Raw genomic sequence first — 20,992 nt, 5'->3', positions numbered from 1 at the left:
GGGAAGCTGATGTAACACCTCCTTCCCCTTATTCAGCCACTGCAGTGCTCCTGGGTAAGACACATAAGGGTTGGGAGTAAAGCCCCCCTCGCTCCAGTGGCTGCAGGAAAGGGCTGATTCCATTACACCAAAAGGTCATTTAAAAGTTTGGGAACCACTTAACTATGCAAGTTTCAGCATTTATTTATTCAGCGGTGTCTCAAGAAGAAGGTTACAACATTGCATACAGATATCATGACACAATGAGTAACTTCTGTTTAATTTCTATAAGGACCTAAACACGCAAGCAAGAACCAGTCAGACCGAAAGCCATCTGGCCCAAACCTGAAGATCCATGTAACTCAAACGGCCTTTCAGTCTGATTATCAGGCTAGAACTAATGCTACTGTTAGTAAAGTCAGTTAGGCGGGACACTGAGTGACGCAGTGGAAAAGTTGTTGCACACCATTGCAGAGCCCTGGCTTCAGTCCATGACAGTAGGACTTCTTGTATAAAGTGAACAGTGAGAAGCCAGTGAGGGATTGCATGCTTTTTGCAGGACTAGTGACTACTACTGGCTGCTCTGTGTGCTCGGTTTCACAGAGTCCTCTTCACAATCACCAGCAAAAACTGCTATGGCCTCCTTCAAGAAAGTTCAAGAAAGTAGTTTGTCTGTTTCTTAGCTGTGTTGTATGTATTTGAATGAGAATTGATCCTGCAGCTTTTAGATATCACCCTGGTTCAACACACCTGAATCAAATGATTAGTTCATTACCAGGCCTCTGGAGGACTTCAGGACATGTTGAGGAGGTTATTTAGCCATTTAAACAGCTGTATTGGATCAAGGACACATCTAAAACCTGCAGGACACTGGCCCTTGAGGCCTGGAGTCCCCCACCCCTGGGATACATAGTGTGAATGGACCAAAACTGGAAATTTGACATCATGTTTTTAAAATACAAAACAAAAAATGGGCGACACTGCCCTGATGTTCTCATAGAAACATCATAAACACAACATACTCTTCTGGGTCAAAGGAATGAATTCATGCAGGGACATTTTAAGTCTCACTGTTAGGTTTCTCTGGGGTTTTTTTTAATGAAGTATTGACACCATACACACATAACTACTACATACATAACTAATTGACAGAATGTCCAACTTCCACCTTCATAAAGTTCTTTTTTGTTTTTTGTCCGTAAAGGAAATAAAACCAAAAGTAAACAAAGTGATTTTATTACTTTCAAAAATGTCTATTCATATTGTAATTATATTATATCATGAATTATTTTATCTGCAGCAGTCATGTGGCGAACCTCCGATAGCTGCAGTATGCTAACTTCCCCAGTTTGCACACAAGCCCTTTGATTTAAGGTTTTTCCATCACCATCACAAATGAACTCCATTTATTTTTAAGCCCTTCAGAGATCTAATCTAACAATGAAAATGAGAACTATAATCTGATAACCTAACTATCTGTACAACTATACAGTTTAATTCTAGCACACTGGATACACATATAAACTTTTTTTTAAGTTCCAAACTTCCACAAACCAAAACGTTGACAGCTGATTTATATGTTTACCCATGACTGGATCAGTTGTGTTATGATAGGCATTGTTTGTAGATATGTATTTTCATTTAGGGGAAAGTTTGAATTCAATTTATTTTTATTTTGACAATAATAATGGCTTTTGCAATAGATGTCCTGCCATAAATGAGAGGGGATAAAATTTTAATGCGCTTTGTGGGCGAGTTTGATTTGTACACAATGTCAGGAAGGGACGTGAGAGGTTACGAGTGACGCCTTCTTTTCAAAAGTCACAGTGCTGGAGCATAAATCTCATCAAAAATGGAGAACAAGCAAGAGCTGTGTGAAAAAATAGAAGAGACGCACATTTTACAGACAAGCGCAGGTTTAGAAACATTAACTTAGAACACACTATAGGTAGAGAGACTAGCTTTCAATATATATAATAACATATTTATTTATATCTATAATATATATTTTTTTTATAAAGGTTACAGACATTAGGTGAAATCAAAAGTATTGATATGCTTCTAGCACTCTGTGTGGCTTTGTGAGGTCATTAAATGACAGCACAAAAGGCTGCAGTCAAAGAATGATCGCCTTATGTCAAAGGCCTTTCCAGACCAAAGACCTGCTGAATTCATTTTAGGATCCAGACAGTAAAGGAGAGGTGCATTGTAACAAATAAGTGAATATAGGAGGATTATTTAATAACCTGGTCAAATAGCAGAAAGGCCCTTTGGAAGGCTCAGTGTGAGTGAAAAAACTTTTTTTTATGTGTCTCCAGAGGAAATCTATGAGAAATATGGTATGTATTTATTGCACCGTGAGCATTTCACAGAGCAAGGTTAGCATTTATTTTGTTGCATTGACTCTTTATATCCGCATACAACCACAACTGTGGTTTTCCAAATGCAGAAAGGCAAAATAACAGTGGGGACTCAGCTGGAGACTGCAATTTTAGATTATAAATGAATGGTTAAGGATAGGATGTCACATCACTTATAAACATTACCTCCAGCGTAGCTTCCCTAGAAATACAAGTAAACGAGTCATTGGCATGAATATGGCATCAGAAACCGCAGAGGAAGGTGCTGTGGTATCGTTGCATGTGGTGTTTGCTCTTCATGTGGTGGCACTGAATGAATTTGGGTCAGGTGTTGCGTAACGTAAATTAGGAGGCAGGTGTTTTCCCCTGTTGGTGGTTTGAGGCAGAGGGCTGAGAGCTGAAAGGTCAGTCCTCAGTTCAAATCCCTTTGAGAGGAAAACAAAGCTGTGAGGGTAGAAGGGGATGAGCTGAAAGCTCATTGATTGATTGATTCTTACTTAACCTGCCAAAACTCACTGTGCACTTCATCGCCTAATCAACATCAGTGTTTTACCTGACTCTGTTTCTGTGAAGGTGTGCTCTTGCTGGAGAGGTATGCAGGCCTAATTGAAGCGCGCACACACACACACACACACACACACACACACACACACACACACACACACACACACACACACACACACACACACACACACACACACACAGGTCTCCTGGTAATAACAAATCAGACCTTCTGATGTAAATAGTTGCTCTGTAGCTAAAGCAACCACTAACAATTTATTACAGGGACTTTTTGGGTTGTTTGAATTTCTGCTTTTATCATAACAGCTTCTGCATTTCATTTCCTCTGAAACGACATAATCTGATTGTGACATGTGACAGGATGATCTTAACTTTTTACTTCACAAAGGTCTCAGAACAACAACAACACATCATACACTAAATGCAAGTCACATTGTATGATGAAAGAAACAGAACCCCATGAGTGAAATATGACCAATTCAGGCTGGAAATAGAGCAACTTTTTTTTACCTCCTAGGACCTGGCGTCCACGTATGTGGACATCACATTTTGGCTTGTCTAGACCAAAATAATACATTTTGCTCTACAAGGGCCTGATATCCAGATACGAGGACATTATATTGCCACTGTTCTATCAAAATTTAAAATAAATGTCCTTATATGTGGATCTCATTTCTCTCAGAAACAAAAATCAGGTAAAAAAAAAAAAATCTGGAAATTCTTTGTTTTTACATTTATCAGGTCCCAACGTGCCCAAATATCAAAGAGAAATTAAAAATGTATGCCATGGAAGAGTTCAGGTCTTAGGAGGTTAAAGAGGAATGAACAAATTCATGTTTCACAACACCTTCGTGGGGATCTTTTTGTAAGTTGCAGGGTGGGAATCATAAAAAAAATAATACAACTGCAAAACTTTTGAAATTAATTGCATTGTGTGTGTGTGTGTGTGTGTGTGTGTGTGTGTGTGTGTGTGTGTGTGTGTGTGTGTGTGTGTGTGTGTGTGTGTGTGTGTTTCAATGAATGGAGTCACAGGCATATCTGTGTAGCACAAGTGATTTCTTGAACTAGGCGGCAGTGCCCCCTGCTGGGTTATAGAGTCACTGCAGCTGAAAATAATGAGTCAGGCTGCTGTGAGTTGAATAAATATGATTTATGTGGGGAAAACACAAATCTAGGCTGCAATTTTTGGCTTCTGCTATAAAAACTTGGGAACCACTGTCATGATAAATGAGCCTCTGTGGCTGTTTGTGTGAGCTGTTTATTGTCTGAGGGAGATGATCTATTGGTTTGATAGCCAGCAGCGTGTTTCATCTGCTGCACCGATCATTCCACCTGGCATAACATTACGAACCTTTAAAACACAGGGTCATAGATAAGATGAGATCTGGGGCAGAGGTGAGCAGAGCAGGAACCGCACAAAGGACCAGGAGCAGATTACATCAGGGTGTTTCCTCTGATGCCTGCTGGGATTACAAAGTTATCATTTCCCACGTTCAAACAGTGTGTTGACAGAAGGAAAACTGCAATATTTATCCTGGGTCTACATGGCTGGCTTTTAGGGTTACAAAAACATTAAAGGGATATTTAGACTACGCGGTCTGTAGACAGGGTGTACATGTGTTTATTTTAATTTTTCGCTGATCCACAAAATTAAAAAAAATAAAACAAAACCTGTCAACAGGAAGAGCTCGTGCCTCTGACAGAAAGAAACAACTTTATTTGTACTTTTCAAAACAGAGAGTTACAAAATGCTTCACAGTTTGAATAAAAGCCACACATTCAAGATAAACATCCACATTCCACCAGACAGACACATTATCAACTTTACGATCAGACATTCAATCCAACATACACACAAATAGCGACACTATGGCCCAAAATAAAGGGGAAAAGATTAAGGAAAGGCTAAGCAATAAAATCAGAGCTGGGGACAGCTAGGAGACCCTGGTTAGAGGATGGGAGAGGCCGGCGTTGTGCCAAAAACTGATCGTCTGCCAAAAAGTGATTCCCGGCATTTGCCAGAAAATTACTGCAGGAATTGAAACTGTTATAAAGGACTTGTTGGCCTGTAATCTGTCATCTCTCATATCGCTCATGAATAACATGAAGTCATTTTGAGCCAGAAAAAACATTCACAAGGTAAAAGCTGCTGTTGGCAAAGTGACTTTCATATACAGGTCCTTCTCAAAAAATTAGCATATTGTGATAAAGTTCATTATTTCCTGTAATGTACTGATAAACATTAGACTTTCATATATTTTAGAATCATTAAACACAACTGAAGTAGTTCAAGCCTTTCATTGTTTTAATATTGATGATTTTGGCATACATAACTCACGAAAACCCAAAATTCCTGTCTCAAAAAATTAGCATATCATGAAAAGGTTCTCTAAACGAGCTATTAACCTAACCATCTGAATCAACGAATTAACTCTAAACACCTGCAAAAGATTCCTGAGGCTTTTAAAAACTCCCAGCCTGGTTCATTACTCAAAACCGCAATCATGGGTAAGACTGCCGACCTGACTGCTGTCCAGAAGGCCATCATTGACACCCTCAAGCAAGAGGGTAAGACACAGAAAGAAATTTCTGAACGAATAGGCTGTTCCCAGAGTGCTGTATCAAGGCACCTCAGTGGGAAGTCTGTGGGAAGGAAAAAGTGTGGCAGAAAACGCTGCACAAAGAGAAGAGGTGACCGGACCCTGAGGAAGATTGTGGAGAAGAACCGATTCCAGACCTTGGGGGACCTGCGGAAGAAGTGGACTGAGTCTGGAGTAGAAACATCCAGAGCCACCGTGTACAGGCGTGTGCAGGAAATGGGCTACAGGTGCCGCATGCCCCAGATCAAGCCACTCTTGAACCAGAAACAGCGGCAGAAGTGCCTGACCTGGGCTACAGAGAAGCAGCACTGGACTGTTGCTCAGTGGTCCAAAGTACTTTTTTCGGATGAAAGCAACGTTTGCATGTCATTCGGAAATTAAGGTGCCAGAGTCTGGAGGAAGACTGGGGAGAGGGAAATGCCAAAATGCCTGAAGTCCAGTGTCAAGTACCCACAGTCAGTGATGGTCTGGGGTGCCATGTCAGCTGCCGGTGTTGGTCCACTGTGTTTTATCAAGGGCAGGGTCAATGCAGCTAGCTATCAGGAGATTTTGGAGCACTTCATGCTTCCATCTGCTGAAACGCTTTATGGAGATGAAGATTTCATTTTTCAGCACGACCTGGCACCTGCTCACAGTGCCAAAACCACTGGTAAATGGTTTACTGACCATGGTATTACTGTGCTCAATTGGCCTGCCAACTCTCCTGACCTGAACCCCATAGAGAATCTGTGGGATATTGTGAAGAGAAAGTTGAGAGACGCAAGACCCAACACTCTGGATGAGCTTAAGGCCACTATCAAAGCATCCTGGGCCTCCATAACACCTCAGCAGTGCCACAGGCTGATTGCCTCCATGCCACGCCGCACTGAAGCAGTCATTTCTGCAAAAGGATTCCCGACCAAGTATTGAGTGCATAACTGAACATAATTATTTGAAGGTTGACTTTTTTTTGTATTAAAAACACTTTTCTTTTATTGGTCGGATGAAATATGCTAATTTTTTGAGACAGGAATTTTGGGTTTTCATGAGTTATGTATGCCAAAATCATCAATATTAAAACAATGAAAGGCTGGAACTACTTCAGTTGTGTGTAATGAATCTAAAATATATGAAAGTCTAACGTTTATCAGTACATTACAGGAAATAATGAACTTTATCACAATATGCTAATTTTTTGAGAAGGACCTGTATTCTTTATTTATTTATCGGGATGTACAGTCTCAGTGACATTAAAAACGTGTTTTTTCAAGAGAGATCAGGCCAAGAGGGCAGCATAAATTGTGACAAATATAACTTCCAAGAAGGTCCCAGAAGCTCTGTCCATGTACAGCGTTTTATGTTAACATCGGGATTTTAAAGTGGATTCTGAATTTCACTGGAAGGACTGAGACGCATGTGAAAAGTGAGTTACAATAATCAAGGCGGGAGAAAAATGTAACGTGTGCACAGTCACAGTTGAGCAGTGCACCTAATCTGTTTAATGAGTCCACACTGCAACCAAGTGCTGTTGAATTGTTACATTAGGGGGATAAACTTGGTGAAAGCAAACTAATTAAGCATTGAGAAACTCTATGGAGCCAAGGAACAAGCAGTGAGCCTTATTAGTGTCTTTCTCAATTTGGTACTCTGATTAAATGGCTCCCTTTGTTGTCGTGTAACACTTACACACAGCACTGAAAAATACAAGAGTGGATCCAGCACCTCAAATTCAGGTTTCCTCTTCTTATTTTACAAAGTAAATCATTATTTGCTGATGTCAAAAACAAAAAAAACAAAAACAAAACACGATTAGGTCCTTGTTTTTATTATTTTATTATTTAATGGAATGCTTTACCTCAATAACATGACAATAAGCCAGAACAGTGCAAATACTGTGTCACAGCAAACACAGACTCCAGCCTACAAACATCATTCTTCCCCAACAACTTCACGTCTTATACACAACCCGGGTCATTTCATGACACTCACACAATCCGGTACCGGACACGCTGTACACACCCGCCCTCATGAACGCTTAAGGCACGCACACGTACACCATTTATATTCAACACGTCACACAAATGTGCAGAGCTTAAGACAGCAGTAACGTTTGACATCTCGATGCTCGACAGCAGACTCTCGGCCGCAAACAGTGTAGAACAGGCGGCTGCAGCAAGCTCACAGACAAAAGGTTTTCTTTACATGGCCTGTGATGCTTTATAGTAGTTAGCATGATTATAGTACGTACAGCTTAACCGTGTGGCTACACTCCCCCCCCCCAAAAAAAAAAAAATAATTCAATAACTACACCATGTACAGAAGTCAGGATGGCAGGGTCGGGCGAAGTACAACCACAAACACGACGGGCCACAAGTAAAGAGGCAAGAAGTGAGGAGGAGAGATTACTGTACATCTAGGTGTTAAGCAGGGAGAGGGAGAGAGAGCTGGTCTGAGAGTCTGAGTATGAACATTTGGATAATGCAGTATGTAGCACATCAATCAGCCTAACTCAGGAATTATTCATGATCAGAAATACTTTAAAAAGAAAAAAACAAAAGCAGGACAGCCACTGATTTTCTCCAATCTTCTTACTTTGCTTTATAAGACAAACAAAATCAAGCATACTGTTGCAAAAAAGCAGCACATTTTATGCATATAACCTATTTTAAAGACATTCAAATAATCTAATTAATGACGCTATTCCACAAACACAATGTAAACACTACTGCTAGCTCGGACAGAAGCTTCGTACTTTAGCAGAGAGGCTGGAGGTATTTTGGAAGACCTAAAGATTACCAGAGAAGTGGATTGAGCAGCATAAATCTCACTAATGAATATGTAGCAATGTGTGACATTCACTGACTGAGTAATATAACACAGAAGCCTTTTTACATTTAAGCTAAGGCTCAGTTTCAAACAAGCATGAAGCGAACAGCAAGATGTGGCTCAAACTGAACACTTGCGCAACACAGGAACCAGAATAATTTTAATCTGCGCGTGCATGTGTGTGTGTGTGTGTGTAGCAGTGAATTATGCAGTGATACATTTCATAGTGATTAACAGTTTCAAACAATAGTTACACATCAAGTTCAAAAGTGAACATCAAATAAACTAAGTGCTCTCGCTTCGCAGAGTAGTTGTTTACGTACACAAAGACATAATTAGTGAACTGAAAAAACTATTAGAGTGATTTAATATGCTCTATGCATTGCAGTGTTACACATTAAGCAAAAAAGAGTTAGTTCTTTTAGATACTGCTCACTGGTAAACATAGTGTGCATCTCAGCGCTATCTTCTCTGCAGCAGTGGCTTTTCATCTCGTAGACTGTTGAGGGGTAACTTGATTGATTCTTTATGATTTTTGGGAGATTAAATGACATTGAAGAGATTTAAGTGTAGCAGAAATATTTCTTTATTCTTAAAACTGACTAATGAAAGTTTATTAGTACCTTCAAGGGAAGGTTTTGGACCCCCTCTGTGTTGGAAATCACCGCTCTTTGGTGTACTGGCCACACTCATAACATTGTCCAGTGTTGACTAAGGTTCTGCCAGCTAAGCGCACAATGAGCAGGGACATGTGTTTGACAGAGATACTTGCCAAGGAATTGTTTTATGGATATTAAAACATGAAGAAATAAATTAGATGGTGCTTTGTGTTCCTGCAGTACAGGTGAGGGACAAAACACTCGTTTTATCCACGGGCCGAGATTAATTTGTGTGCACGTGCCACTGCAGTCCCTCGTGATCTCATTAAATCTAGTCTAAAATTAAGAGTTGCTCGACCTTGGTGAATCCGTTTCACATTACTACTGCAATCACAGTGTCTATGTCGGTAATGAGGTCTCTCTCCCGCTTCACCACCTCTCCCACACCCAAACCTCTGTTCAAGAATGTGATCCCACACCCCACGTGGGCCCACTCACATCAGGTTTCTTCATCCCCCTGAGCGTGAGCCCTTCCTCCTTCAGGTACCAGGGGCATGTCTCAGCCACTGCAGCAGCAGGAGATGAGACATGCCTCTGGAGAAGTGTGCTTCGTGGCCGTAGCCCTCAAACCAGCGATGCTCGTCTCTCCTCTGGCGTCTCCTCAAGAATCTGAAGCAGCAGGTCACTGAGGGGCTTGGCCACAGAGTTGTAACCTGCTGAAGTAAGATGAAGGAAGTCAAACATGTCCTGAGTGCTGATGGTTCCATCGGAGTGGACTAACTCCCTGCTCACATCCAAGAGCTGAGCCTGGCTCAGCCGTGGCAGCCAGGAGCGCAGGTGAGCGTTAACAGCAGCGTTCTTCTCCCTGAGTGGGTTGGGTCGTTCCCCTCGAGGCAACAAACCCTGAGGACCACAGAAACAGAGCTGACTTATTTACTGAAATTATTATATTAAAGGAGACATATCGTGCTAATTTCAAACGCCATATTTTTATTCTTGGACTCTACTAGACAAGCTCTGAGTGATTCACTGTTCAAAACACTCCTTAGGCACCTCTGAAGAAGCTGTTTTAGCTTCCTTCTCTCTTTTTAAGCCAAATATCTCCTGATGGATGCCTCTGAAACAAGATTTGAATAGCAGATGGTGGGAGTTCTGTGCTCAGCCAGAGTTATAACCATGTTCTTACTGACTTTATACCGATCCAACACCAGAAAAAACTGAGCTCTGAGCTCACAGTGATGACTTGTACATGAGCAAAAGACATGTACTTTATTAGCTACACATGTTCAACCAATCTGTATGCAGATGAGTTTCTTTCACCACAAACTAATATCAAACTGTGTGTCCACAATTAAAAGAAACTAACTTTCCTCTGTCTGTTGGTTATATTGTGGCATCAACTCTTCAGTCATTTTATTTAAGGCACCTGAAATCGTATTCAAGTTGTGTGCGTATCACCACGTTAAAGAGCCTTTATTTTAGGAACTTTAACAGGAGCGCTTTATGTTAATGCTCAGGAAAAAATTTCAATATAATTAAAAGTTCCAGCTCAAAATATGAGTTTAAGACAAACAAGCAAGATAAGATGCAACATATGACTAAACTTACCAGGACAACTATCTTTGCCTTAGGGAGGCGGGTAGTGAGCAGTTCTGCAATGGCAAGGATTCCTCCTGCAACCTGCTCTGCTGTGTGCTCATAATTGTTGGTTCCTACCCACAACACCACCACCTGGACAAGAGGACAGACAATTTATTCACTTCAGCTAAACACATCCAACCCTGCAGAATTTATATCAAAGCGAATGACATAACATATGAGATACAACACAATTAAGCAACATTTTGGGTTTTTTTTTAGAGCAATTAAGCCAAATGGATGAATATCAAGTTTAAGAAAGAAGTTAAAGAGCATTGACTTCTGCCGAGGTCAATGCTGAAACTTGCACTTATGAAGAAAGAGCTCAAGATCTACATGAAAGTCACAAAACTCAAGACAAGGAGGTCAGAGTGTGTGAAATGTGAAACTGTGGACATCAGTGTGGACGCATTATACTGTCCTCATCTGCCTTTCTGTTAGCAGGGTCATCTCACCTTGGGGCGAATGTTCTCCAGCTCTCCATTCTGCAGCCTCCACAGTACGTTACAGGTGGTGTCCCCTCCAATGCCAAAGTTGAGCGCGTGAAGAGGGGAGAACAACTCCCTCCACACCTTTGGACAGAAAACCATGAATATGCATTTGAGTCAGGTCGATTATGATAACTAGTGCGTCATCAAGAAAAATCAACAATGAGCAAAGACAAACGTATGACTTTTATTTGCTGTCTTTATTGTGCAATTCAAGACACATGAATCACATCCAGATGTGTCCTGTTTAACTTAAAAATGTTTTCTAAGACTTTACTCTGACCTCATACTGATGCATTAGTTGTACCATGGAATCCCCAACAAAGAGCACATCTGGCTCAGCATCCTTGCACTCCTGTACAAACCTTGAATGCTGTAAAAACACAAGAGAGCTGGTGATATAGTGCATGACAGACCAGATAAATACAAGAACATCTTCAATTTATTAAAAATAAACCCCTCTCTGCTTGATTCTGAGAACTTGCCCCCTGATGTAAAACTTTGCGCTTTGACTGTCTAAATCTGAGCAGTATGATGAGCCATCAGAGTCAGATAAAAAACCCTCAAGCTCGTTCTAGGCGAGATGCGTCTGGTGCCCCATCTGATAGAGAGCTCCGAGTAAAGCAGACTGTCTCAGTGTCTCACCGCCCTATTAGCTTTGGGAGGATTAACTTTGTGCAGACTTTCTAGAAAGATCCACTAAACAAGCCAAACAAAGTGATGCACTGAAACAAACAAAGTCTTCTCAGTGACTAAAAATTGTGAGCACATGGTTGATATTTATTCAGTGGCCTTTTCTTTGAGTCAGATCATGAGCTTATGACTAATATAATAAATATTATCAACATTATCATCCATTCTTATTCAGACACTAATATTATTAAGAAGATCAAAACATCAACTGACAACACTAACTGGCTTCACAGGATTGCAGCACAGTCATAAACATCTGTGTTTAAGAATTAGAAATAAAAACATAATCTCAGACTAAGGTCACCAAATCGAAGCGATGTCTTATAGTGGCGCATCGATTAACATGAGAAATGTATATTATACTAAGCTTTAGTTTAATTTGCAAGAGTTCTCAGCAATAAAAGTCTCACAGCACCATCCTCCTCTCCATCGTAAGCGCTCCAAACGTCACACAGAAACTCCTGATGGGGACAGCGTGCAAAATTTAGAAGACTCCTACTTATCAAAGCCACACATAGGTGCAGATCCAAAGTGCCATCCCATCTGAGCTGAATTATACAACTGGTTTTATTTATTTATTTATTTTATTTAAACACTGACTTAATACTAACAATTATCATGGAAACACATAAGGGAACTATATTTGATAAATAATGCACATCATTCAGACCGCCTCCATACATCAGAAGGATATGAGGTATTAATGATAATACAGAGTAAATGTTTACAACACTCTAACAATACCTGTGACAGCCACCGTCCATCTCCTTGAACATCTTCTACTGGCTGAGGGACTGCAGCTGGGTTCACGTCATCCCCACTCATCCTGAAAGAGATCCTAGCTCTTATTTACACATGCAATAAACATGGTGCGACCTACAGGAGGGGGAAGGACGTCATGCTGATGCAGGGCACAGAGGAAAGCATCTGCACCACCTAGCAGAAAGCAGCGGGGTGATGCAGCGGCTTAGCGTTTCGGGAGCAGACAGACTGGCCTAATGCGGATTGCAGGCCACTCTCGCTCTCAGTGCGGGTGTTTAGAGATCACAGAGCAGATCGCATTAACTCCGCTAGGCTACTGTTTATCTGACGTTAGCTTGTTAGCTGCTTGCTAATGACTGGAGACTGTTGTGGCTGCATCTCTGATACACGTCTGTCGTGTTCGTCGTTAATTAAAAAATAAACAAATAAAAACATTTTTTAAAAATGAAATTACTTATTTATTTACAAGACAAACTACCTGGCAGGGTGTCACTTGTCGGCTCTCCTGGGTGACCCTTAACTTTTTATTCCCCGGCTTCACTGCACCGCTGTCAGGGAGTCGACGCGTATGATGCTCGCTAGCAAGTGTTAGCAGCCTCGAGCTAGATGAGACAACAAAAGGTGTGTCAGAGGGAAAGCACAGAGATCGTTCCAGTGGCAAGAGTGCCCGCTCGACACCACCAGCCGTAACACCGATGGAAGGAAGAGTGGATTCTTCCAAGCTCAAAGTCTTATCAGTGCTATCATGCACCTGACCTAAACCCGGGCACAGTTACCTTCTGTAATCTGCGGAGGTCGCTGACACCAAAACACAGCACCGAGGGGAGGTTTTTCCTCAGGAGAAACCGCAGGGCAAAAACACACCACCGCAACAGCTGATCCCGCGAGGAATCATGGGTAGGTGGTCGCGTGTTTGAACAACTTCGCATTTTTCTTACAATGAAATTAGACAATGAAATTATATCTAATTTTTTTATGGTGATAGTTTGTGTAAGACCAGACGTGAAGACATGCTCCTATGTCTGAGTATGTCGTGCAGTTTAGTTTTCGGAGTGCGACGGTGATCTCTCATTGATCCCAGCCCGGCGTCAGCTGACCGCAATGCATCACGGTCACGTTAGAGCAAATGCTGCATTCTAGTACTGTGGAAAACACAGGAAATAAAACATTCCTGCTCTCTGTCCGTAGGTCTACATTTGGCGGAAATATGCTTTACATCAGTAATGTCAAACCACCACTAGCCCACCAGTGGCCACCACCACATACACCCCGCTTTGATCTTAAGTGGGACAAACAGTGAAATCCCCCCTTTCTGTCAGTGTAAGTAATTTTACCAACACTCTGAGTACCTAAAGTATCTTAATATATCTAAAAGAAGTGCAATTTCAATAGTATGTTGCAGTTTTTCTAGATGATAGAGAAATCCTGTTGTAGTAAATAAAAGACATCTGTCAGCAAGACCTTTGGGGCTTAAATGTTAGCAAAAACAAATTTGTAAAATTACTTAAAAAAACAAACAAACTGGGGGCTGTCGTGTAACTATGTAACTATAAAACAGAACGTTTTAAAACAAACAAACAAACAAAAAAAAAACCCCAGAAATTTCTATATTAGCTAATGAAATTACAAGAACTATAATAAAAAACAGTTCATCTTTATCTACCTTTCACATTTTCCAGAAAAACAAAATGAGGAATAAAAAATAACAGACAAGATTAAGACTGTGCAAAAGAGAATTCTACCACAAATGAGTACAAAACATTTTAATAAATGTCATTAATGAATCTAAGAAACAGCCGCAAGAAGGTTTAATACAGAAATATCTGTGTAATCCTATGTTCTGACAGATGTGTTCACCTGTCACTAAAAAGGAGAGCTGTACAGTTGTTTAGACTAGGAGTGATTTCCTGAAGTGTTCAGCGAGGCTGAATGAGTCTGAGGAAGAATGGGCTCTGCAGTCTCTTTAGTGTGTGGCTAATGGAGCGGGAGCAATGGTTGTGCATGATGATCAGTTTGTTCAGTGACTTCCTGTCCCTCACTGACTCAAACACCTCCAGTTTCCGACTAAACAAACCGAGCCTCAGTCATTGTTAATGCAGATTTTCTTTTTTCAGTGTAAGCATTCTTCATGACTCCTGAAGAGCCTGTGGCTTTTTCAGTAACAGAAATGAGCTTTATAATAGCCTTTCTTTGTTCCTGGGAAACTTCGAGGTTGCTTTTGTTTGGCTCACTTTTAAATTTTACAAACTGGCAGATAAGACATGCTAAAAATATATCCTGGGACATTTATTTAAACACAAATTGTCTTTACTTTGATTTCACATATGGCATGATTCACCATCACTAAAACCTCTTTAAATTCTTTTAGTTCTTCCTTTATTTTCACCTGTTTGTATTATGTTTCTATAATGCCTTTTCCCTCTTAATCCTTACATTGCCCAGTCAAGTCCCCAGCGGTGTTTGTTAACCAACTGAAACAGTCCACTGCTTTTCTGCGTGTGTAGACGTGCCCTGAAAGCTCAATGAAAGGTTTGAAAGAAGTGTCGCTACTCTTAGGGAAAAATAACTCATACAAAAATGAACCACCAGATGGACCCCTACACATCTCTGCTTAAGTTTTCAGTAGATCAAACCAAGCCACCCATACCAGCTAAAATACCCCGCACAGTACAACTGAGTCATGCCAGATCTCCAGGATTCATGTTTTCCATTTCATTTATCACTCATATTGTCAGATGCTATTTTTTATACAATACGTTTACCTCCTAAAACATACCTGGAAGACCTCTGAAAGTAAATAAACCATTATGAATTTCCCTCAATGTCAGAACTTTTTAATTTATTGTTTTGTCATTTTTTAAATCGAGAATAACTAAACATCAGTTAAACTCAAATTAACAGTACCTATCATCGGATTAGCTTTGTAAGTATTTGTTTGTTTGTGAAGACAAATCCTGAAGGATATCAAATTTATCAGTAAATAGATAAAGCCTCAAAATGAGATTTTTACAAACACTGGCATCCTCTTTACAGATTTACTGATACATTTGGTATCCCAGACCATAATTTGTAAAGCTATAGTGAATATCTTACTTAGATTTGGTGTGTAGACCACAGGTCCACTACGGAGGAAGACAGACTCAGTTGTAATGACATTAGTTGCCTGGTCAGACCTAATTGGAGAGCTTCTGATTCTGCTGTACATTGTATTATATTTATAAAGTTATATACTCATCTAAGCATGCATCAGCATAACTACATTTTTAAGACAAGACTATGACACAGACTGTATGTAAAAGCTGTATGTAGCTACTGTTTATGTTGTCTAGAGAAGGTGGGAAAGTATGATGATAGATAGGTAACTTCTGACTGGACCACTTCCAAACTTGTAACCATTTTCTTTGGATTTCAGTTAGTTCAGATTGGACCCTGCCTTTTGCCCTATAATAGCTGGGATATTATAGGGCAAGAGCCCCTCCACGCAAAGTGCTGCAATGCTGGTAACTCTTCCTTTCCAACTCTGGGTGCTCGGATTAATTTTCAGACAGTGTTTGACTGACTGGAGGAAGCAGTTTGCCTTCAGGGCGTTTTTTGTTGTCTTATTTACTGTTTTCTATAGCGGGTTGGTAAGTTTTAGGTGTCTGACGCATTTAGCTGTGTAAATAACTGAATGTGCTCTTAGAAAAAGGTGCAGCCTGGAGGTCTGGAGTAAGAAGAAGGCAGGGTTCAAATGTGTCAAGTTTCGACTCAGCGGCTGTGAGAATGCATGGGCATGTGTTATGCAATAGGCAAAACTCCGCCTACAGGTGCACTGAGGTTTTCACTGTCCCACAAAACGGCTCTGTCCTTTTGGCAGCGATAGTCGCGATCCGGACTCTAATAAACTTTCATGAAGGGATTTATACAGAGGAATTAATCAGGCGGAGTTAAGGTAGCATAAATGTTTGATCGTATGTATCGGATATTACCTCTGCTCCTCCTGGGAGGATTCTTCCTGACAGGTGAGTTTTAGGAACTTCCGGGAGGTACATCGCATTATTAACGTGTTTCACAAACATGACAGCCGTGTTTAATAAAACGAAACACCAACGAAACATCAAGTTCGGAATCTTATTTGGTCTCTGAGCTGTAAAGCCTGTGTTATTCTTTGGGCGCTCACGGTGTAGTACAGAGTATAAAGTACACTTACGTGTACTGCGACCAGTTTCTGCTAGTATGCCTGTAGCAGGCGTTGATAAGACTGTGTTTGGATTTGAAGCCATGGATTATTTCTTTGTATTAGATCATACTTTTAACTGACCTATCACTTTATTAGGTACACATGTTCAGCAGCTTGCTAACGCAAATATCTTGTCAATCACATGGCAGCAGATCAAAGCAAAGGTGACCTGCCGAAGTTCAAACTAAAAAACGGGAAGGAAGGTGATTCAAGTAACCGTGAAAGTGGCATTTTTGAAATACTTAGACCAGACAGGCTGGTCTGAGTATCTCAGAAACTGCAATGGTCTGAAAAAGAAAGCACATCCAGTATCCGTCAGAGGAGAATAATGGGCCACTACCTTAAGTTTATATGAAGGCAACAGTAACTTAAAATAACCACTTGTTACAACCAAGCTGTGCAGAAGAGCATCTGAATGCACAACACATCAAACCTCAAAGAAGATGGGCAGCAGCAGCAGAATACCACACTGTGTGACACTCCTGTCAGCTAAGAATAGTAAACTGAGGCTACAAGTTGCACAGACTCACAAAAATGGCACAACAAAATACAGATAGACAAAGTGGAAAAACGTTGTCAGGTATGATGAGCCTGGATTTCTTCTGTGACCATTCAGATGGTATTCGATGTTAACAACATGAAAGCATGGATCCGTCCTGCTTTGTATCAGTGATTCAGCCTTGTGGTGGTTTAATGGTGTGAGGGAAAGAATTTCTTTGCGCACTTTGGGCCCCTTAGTACTAACGTAGCTCGTTTAAACACCACAGTATTGTTGTTGACCATGTTCATCCCTTTATATGACCACAGCACTCATCTCCTGATGGCTGCTTCTTAAACTGATCTCAAACTGTTTTCTTGAAAATAACAATTCACTAGCTAGGACCACATCCTCACTTTAGGTTTCACAGCATTTCTAGTAGATAATGGCAGATGGCTTGAGCATAAATTGAGGCTGTGGTTTGGGGAAAGCCTGAGAGTTGACTGGCAGCAGCTCTCGGGCCAGGCAAATCTCCGTGTACCAATGAGAAGTGAATGAATTGAAAAAGGAAGGAAGGGAGGGATGGTGGGGCACGAAAATGAACAGCTTGTAGTGCCGGGAGGGTCGAACTACAATGAGTTCACTGTACCTAATAGTCTCCAAAGTCACTAAATCTGAATCCATCTTTGGGATGTGCTGGAAGAGGAGATCATCACGCATATGCAGCTGACAAATCTGCAGCAACTGTGCGATGTTGTCGTGCCAGTATGGACCAAAATCACTGAGAAATGCTTCCAGCTCCTTGTAGAATCTATACCACAAAGAATAAACACAGCTGTGAAGGCAAAAGGGGGTCCAGCAAGGAACACCTTAGTATTAGTAAGCTGTACCTAATGAAGTGCCCAGTGACTATATATGCTACAAATACCATTACTATCCACAAATCATGCCTTAATCCATGCAAGTAATTTCATTATTATTTATTTGTTAAAGAAGGAAGAGTAACAGTATCTAAACAAGCTGTCTGCGGTGTTCTTATGTTTGTGTATTTTTGTGTTGTTAGTTGTGGTACAAAATACAATAGTTACACTTTTTTGTGGATATTAAAAAAAAATATCAACATGCAATGTGTCGGTTTGACTGTAGACATTTGAGAATTACTATTTAAAGGCTTCAGCAACAGCTGTAATGTTTACAATCGAAAGCCAAACACTGTGAAAAAGCTTCTTGTATAAGAACAGCTTATGTAAAAGAGGAAGTCAGAGCCCCAACTTTCTATATAAAATGACATAATATATTTAAAAAATAAATATATAAATATGTTTGCATAGCTGCAGCTGTCTGCAATACAAAGACTTTATGCAAATGACTATAAAAACGACCTTTAATTTATTTTGGAAGAAGTTCAAACATATACATTCAAATTAAGTACAGCATGTTTGTGCTGTACTTAGTTTGTCCTCTCAATTGAGGAGAACTGAAACTGACCTTGTTTGTATTTGAAGTGTATCAGCTGTACGCTCCCACAGAGCCTTGGAAAGGGTTGATAAGTTTTTCAGTAATTCAGATTTAAATAGTTATTTCTAAAAACTTACCTACTCTACTATTCTTTTATTAAGGTTAATGTGTTTTCTTAACTTTTATTCTTCTGTCTGTGTTGAGCTGCTTCCTTATTTACCAGGGCTCTGTTAACCATTATACTAAAGAGCATCACATCCCATTAATTTAGCATGCAAAGAAATCCTGTGTCTTACTGGTGCTGGCAGTCTCTGAAACTGCCATCTTTCATCTGCACCATATCGCTAAAATTTAAAACATCCTAATCTGTTTATTACTTCCAGGCTGGACTATTGTAATTCATTATCATCAGGTTGTTCTAAAAGTTCCCTAAAAGGGCTCCAATTAGCAGATCTTGAGGTAGATTAACACTAACCTCATAGTAGGTGTGCAAGTACAGATGTTGTTAAATTACAATTTGCTGTGTTCGTTGTTGTACTGGCAGACATGTAAAACCACAGTCAGGTCACATAGGTTCAAGCAGTGCCTGTGGAATAGATTGTCATGTCGTTGCCATAAGAAAGTAACAAACTCACATTTTATATTGAAAGGCAGTAAAGGTCTGAGGCACATGACATGGTGTGTCAAGGACATTACTGTGTTTAATGAAATGGGCAGTTTGAACTACTGACTTGAATCTTGATTGTTCTCGTTTGGTCGTGTTTATTTCAGGCGTGCGGCATGTTACTGGGATAGAAATTAGAACGGAGAAGGAAATGGAAGCAGTCAACGGGACGAATGTGAAACTAAGCTGCACCTTCAGTAGTACTCATCCAGTGACTCCAGGTTCTGTCACAGTATCCTGGTACTTCCAACCCCTGAATTCAAACCCCGGCGAGTCTGTGAGTATAAAATAGATATTTTTTTAAATGTAATGAAATTCAATCCATAAGACTTTCAAATAATACCTAATTTCTTCCTCTCAATTTCAGTCTTGTATTAGCTTCTAGTTTTATATGTTTAAAGTTTCCAGTGTGTGTTAATATTTTCTATTTCTGCACTTCCTTTTTTCTTTTGTCATTTTCTGTAATGTATGTGGCAGCTGTTTTACTACCAGGATGAAACGCCTCACCCTCCAACGTCTCCGCAGTTCAAAGGGCATGTAGTGTGGTCGGGAGATGTCATGAGAAAAGATGCTTCCATCACTCTCCAGAACGTGAATCCAACTTTTAATGGCACCTACAGCTGCCACGTGAGAAACCCTCCAGACTTTCAAGGCAATATTGGAGAGATCAACCTCAGAGTGGTCAACAAAGGTTAGACTATTGGACCTCAATACCAAAAATGACACCTCGTGGATTAAATGATATGATTTATGATTTGGTTTGCTACACAGTTTGTTATCTGCTAAACAATCTGCTAAACTGCTAAAAACAAATAAAGGAAGACTTTGAAAACATCAGCTCACAATGATCGAAAAAAGTCATGCTCAATATCTTTTCTGATCTGAATTGGATGATGTGCTAGGAGCGAAAAGATGCCACATCGTTTGATGGAAATTAAAATGATTAATCCACAGAGGGCTGAATTCAAAGACAGAGAAAAGTACAGCAGGCTGGTCTATTTGGCCAAAATTTCATTGCAGTAACTTCAAATCATGGTCAGTAGTTTGTAGGGCACCAGAGACATTTGTATGTGTATGTATAAGAATAAGTCTTTTAAAGACTGATGCGTCGCATATATGACGACTCTGTTACTTTTGAGATGAAACGTTTGACTCATTCATCGCATCGTTATCAGAAGCAGTACAGTGAGGGAAAAGAGACACTTAAAAAAATAGAGAATGTTTTAGTATGTGTCATATGATTGAGGACAGGTTTGAGGTTTGATTGAGCAGGACAGCGTCATTAACCACTGGGTCACTCATTTGTCTTTACTTTGTTGTCTTCTTTCTTGCTCCTAGTGTCCCTCTCTGAGATAAGTTTCCTGGCGATCATAGTTGGAGGTGCCTGTGGTGTAATCCTGCTCATTCTCACTATCTTTGTGGCAGTGAAGTTCTACAAAAGGAAAAGGGAAAATGACTTTGAGCTGCACGAGCACGATTTCAAAGAACAAGCTGTGTGGTGAGGGCCAGAGAACTCTGTCTTTTGGGACTGGTGTGGACTCTGGTTGGCTGTTGGGTTGATTTTGCTGGAGGAGATGACTAATAAGGATAAGGGCATCTTCTTCTATGTTTTTTCCTCTATTGTGAATGTCTTGAATATTAATGTATTTTTTTTTTTATTCAGTTATTTCAGTATTAGAGCTCAAACACCCGTTCCAGTCTGTACACTTTTGTATGTGTGTATATAC

General features: G+C 40.3%; 2 protein-coding genes across 3 annotated transcripts; one reads left to right on the top strand and one right to left on the bottom strand.

Moving 5' to 3' along the window:
• Nucleotides 1-7,260: 7,260 nt before the first annotated feature.
• On the bottom strand, nucleotides 7,261-13,522 carry pafah1b2 (platelet-activating factor acetylhydrolase 1b, catalytic subunit 2). Its single transcript, XM_063487268.1, has 7 exons — nucleotides 13,223-13,522; nucleotides 12,925-13,048; nucleotides 12,429-12,510; nucleotides 11,275-11,364; nucleotides 10,959-11,075; nucleotides 10,474-10,596; nucleotides 7,261-9,768 (listed from the first exon to the last, which is right to left on the bottom strand). The coding sequence occupies exons 3-7, from the start codon at nucleotides 12,507-12,509 to the stop codon at nucleotides 9,490-9,492; spliced, it is 690 nt and encodes a 229-aa protein (XP_063343338.1). The 5' UTR covers nucleotide 12,510; nucleotides 12,925-13,048; nucleotides 13,223-13,522; the 3' UTR covers nucleotides 7,261-9,489.
• On the top strand, nucleotides 13,267-20,813 carry mpzl2b (myelin protein zero-like 2b). Of its 2 annotated transcripts, none has more exons than XM_063487270.1 (4): nucleotides 13,267-13,343; nucleotides 19,373-19,542; nucleotides 19,743-19,956; nucleotides 20,604-20,813. In XM_063487270.1, exons 1-4 carry the CDS (start codon nucleotides 13,340-13,342, stop codon nucleotides 20,765-20,767), a joined length of 552 nt encoding a protein of 183 aa, XP_063343340.1. In that variant the 5' UTR covers nucleotides 13,267-13,339; the 3' UTR covers nucleotides 20,768-20,813. The 2 variants fall into 2 exon arrangements, with proteins under 2 accessions (XP_063343340.1, XP_063343339.1); XM_063487269.1 differs by lacking the exon at nucleotides 13,267-13,343 and adding an exon at nucleotides 16,322-16,447.
• The last annotated feature ends 179 nt before the right edge of the window (nucleotides 20,814-20,992 follow it).

The sequence above is a fragment of the Pelmatolapia mariae genome, linkage group LG10_11 (assembly GCF_036321145.2).
Source record: "Pelmatolapia mariae isolate MD_Pm_ZW linkage group LG10_11, Pm_UMD_F_2, whole genome shotgun sequence".
Taxonomy (NCBI): domain Eukaryota; kingdom Metazoa; phylum Chordata; class Actinopteri; order Cichliformes; family Cichlidae; genus Pelmatolapia; species Pelmatolapia mariae.
Note: the sequence above shows the minus strand (reverse complement) of the source record. Positions and strands in the feature narration are given on the sequence as shown.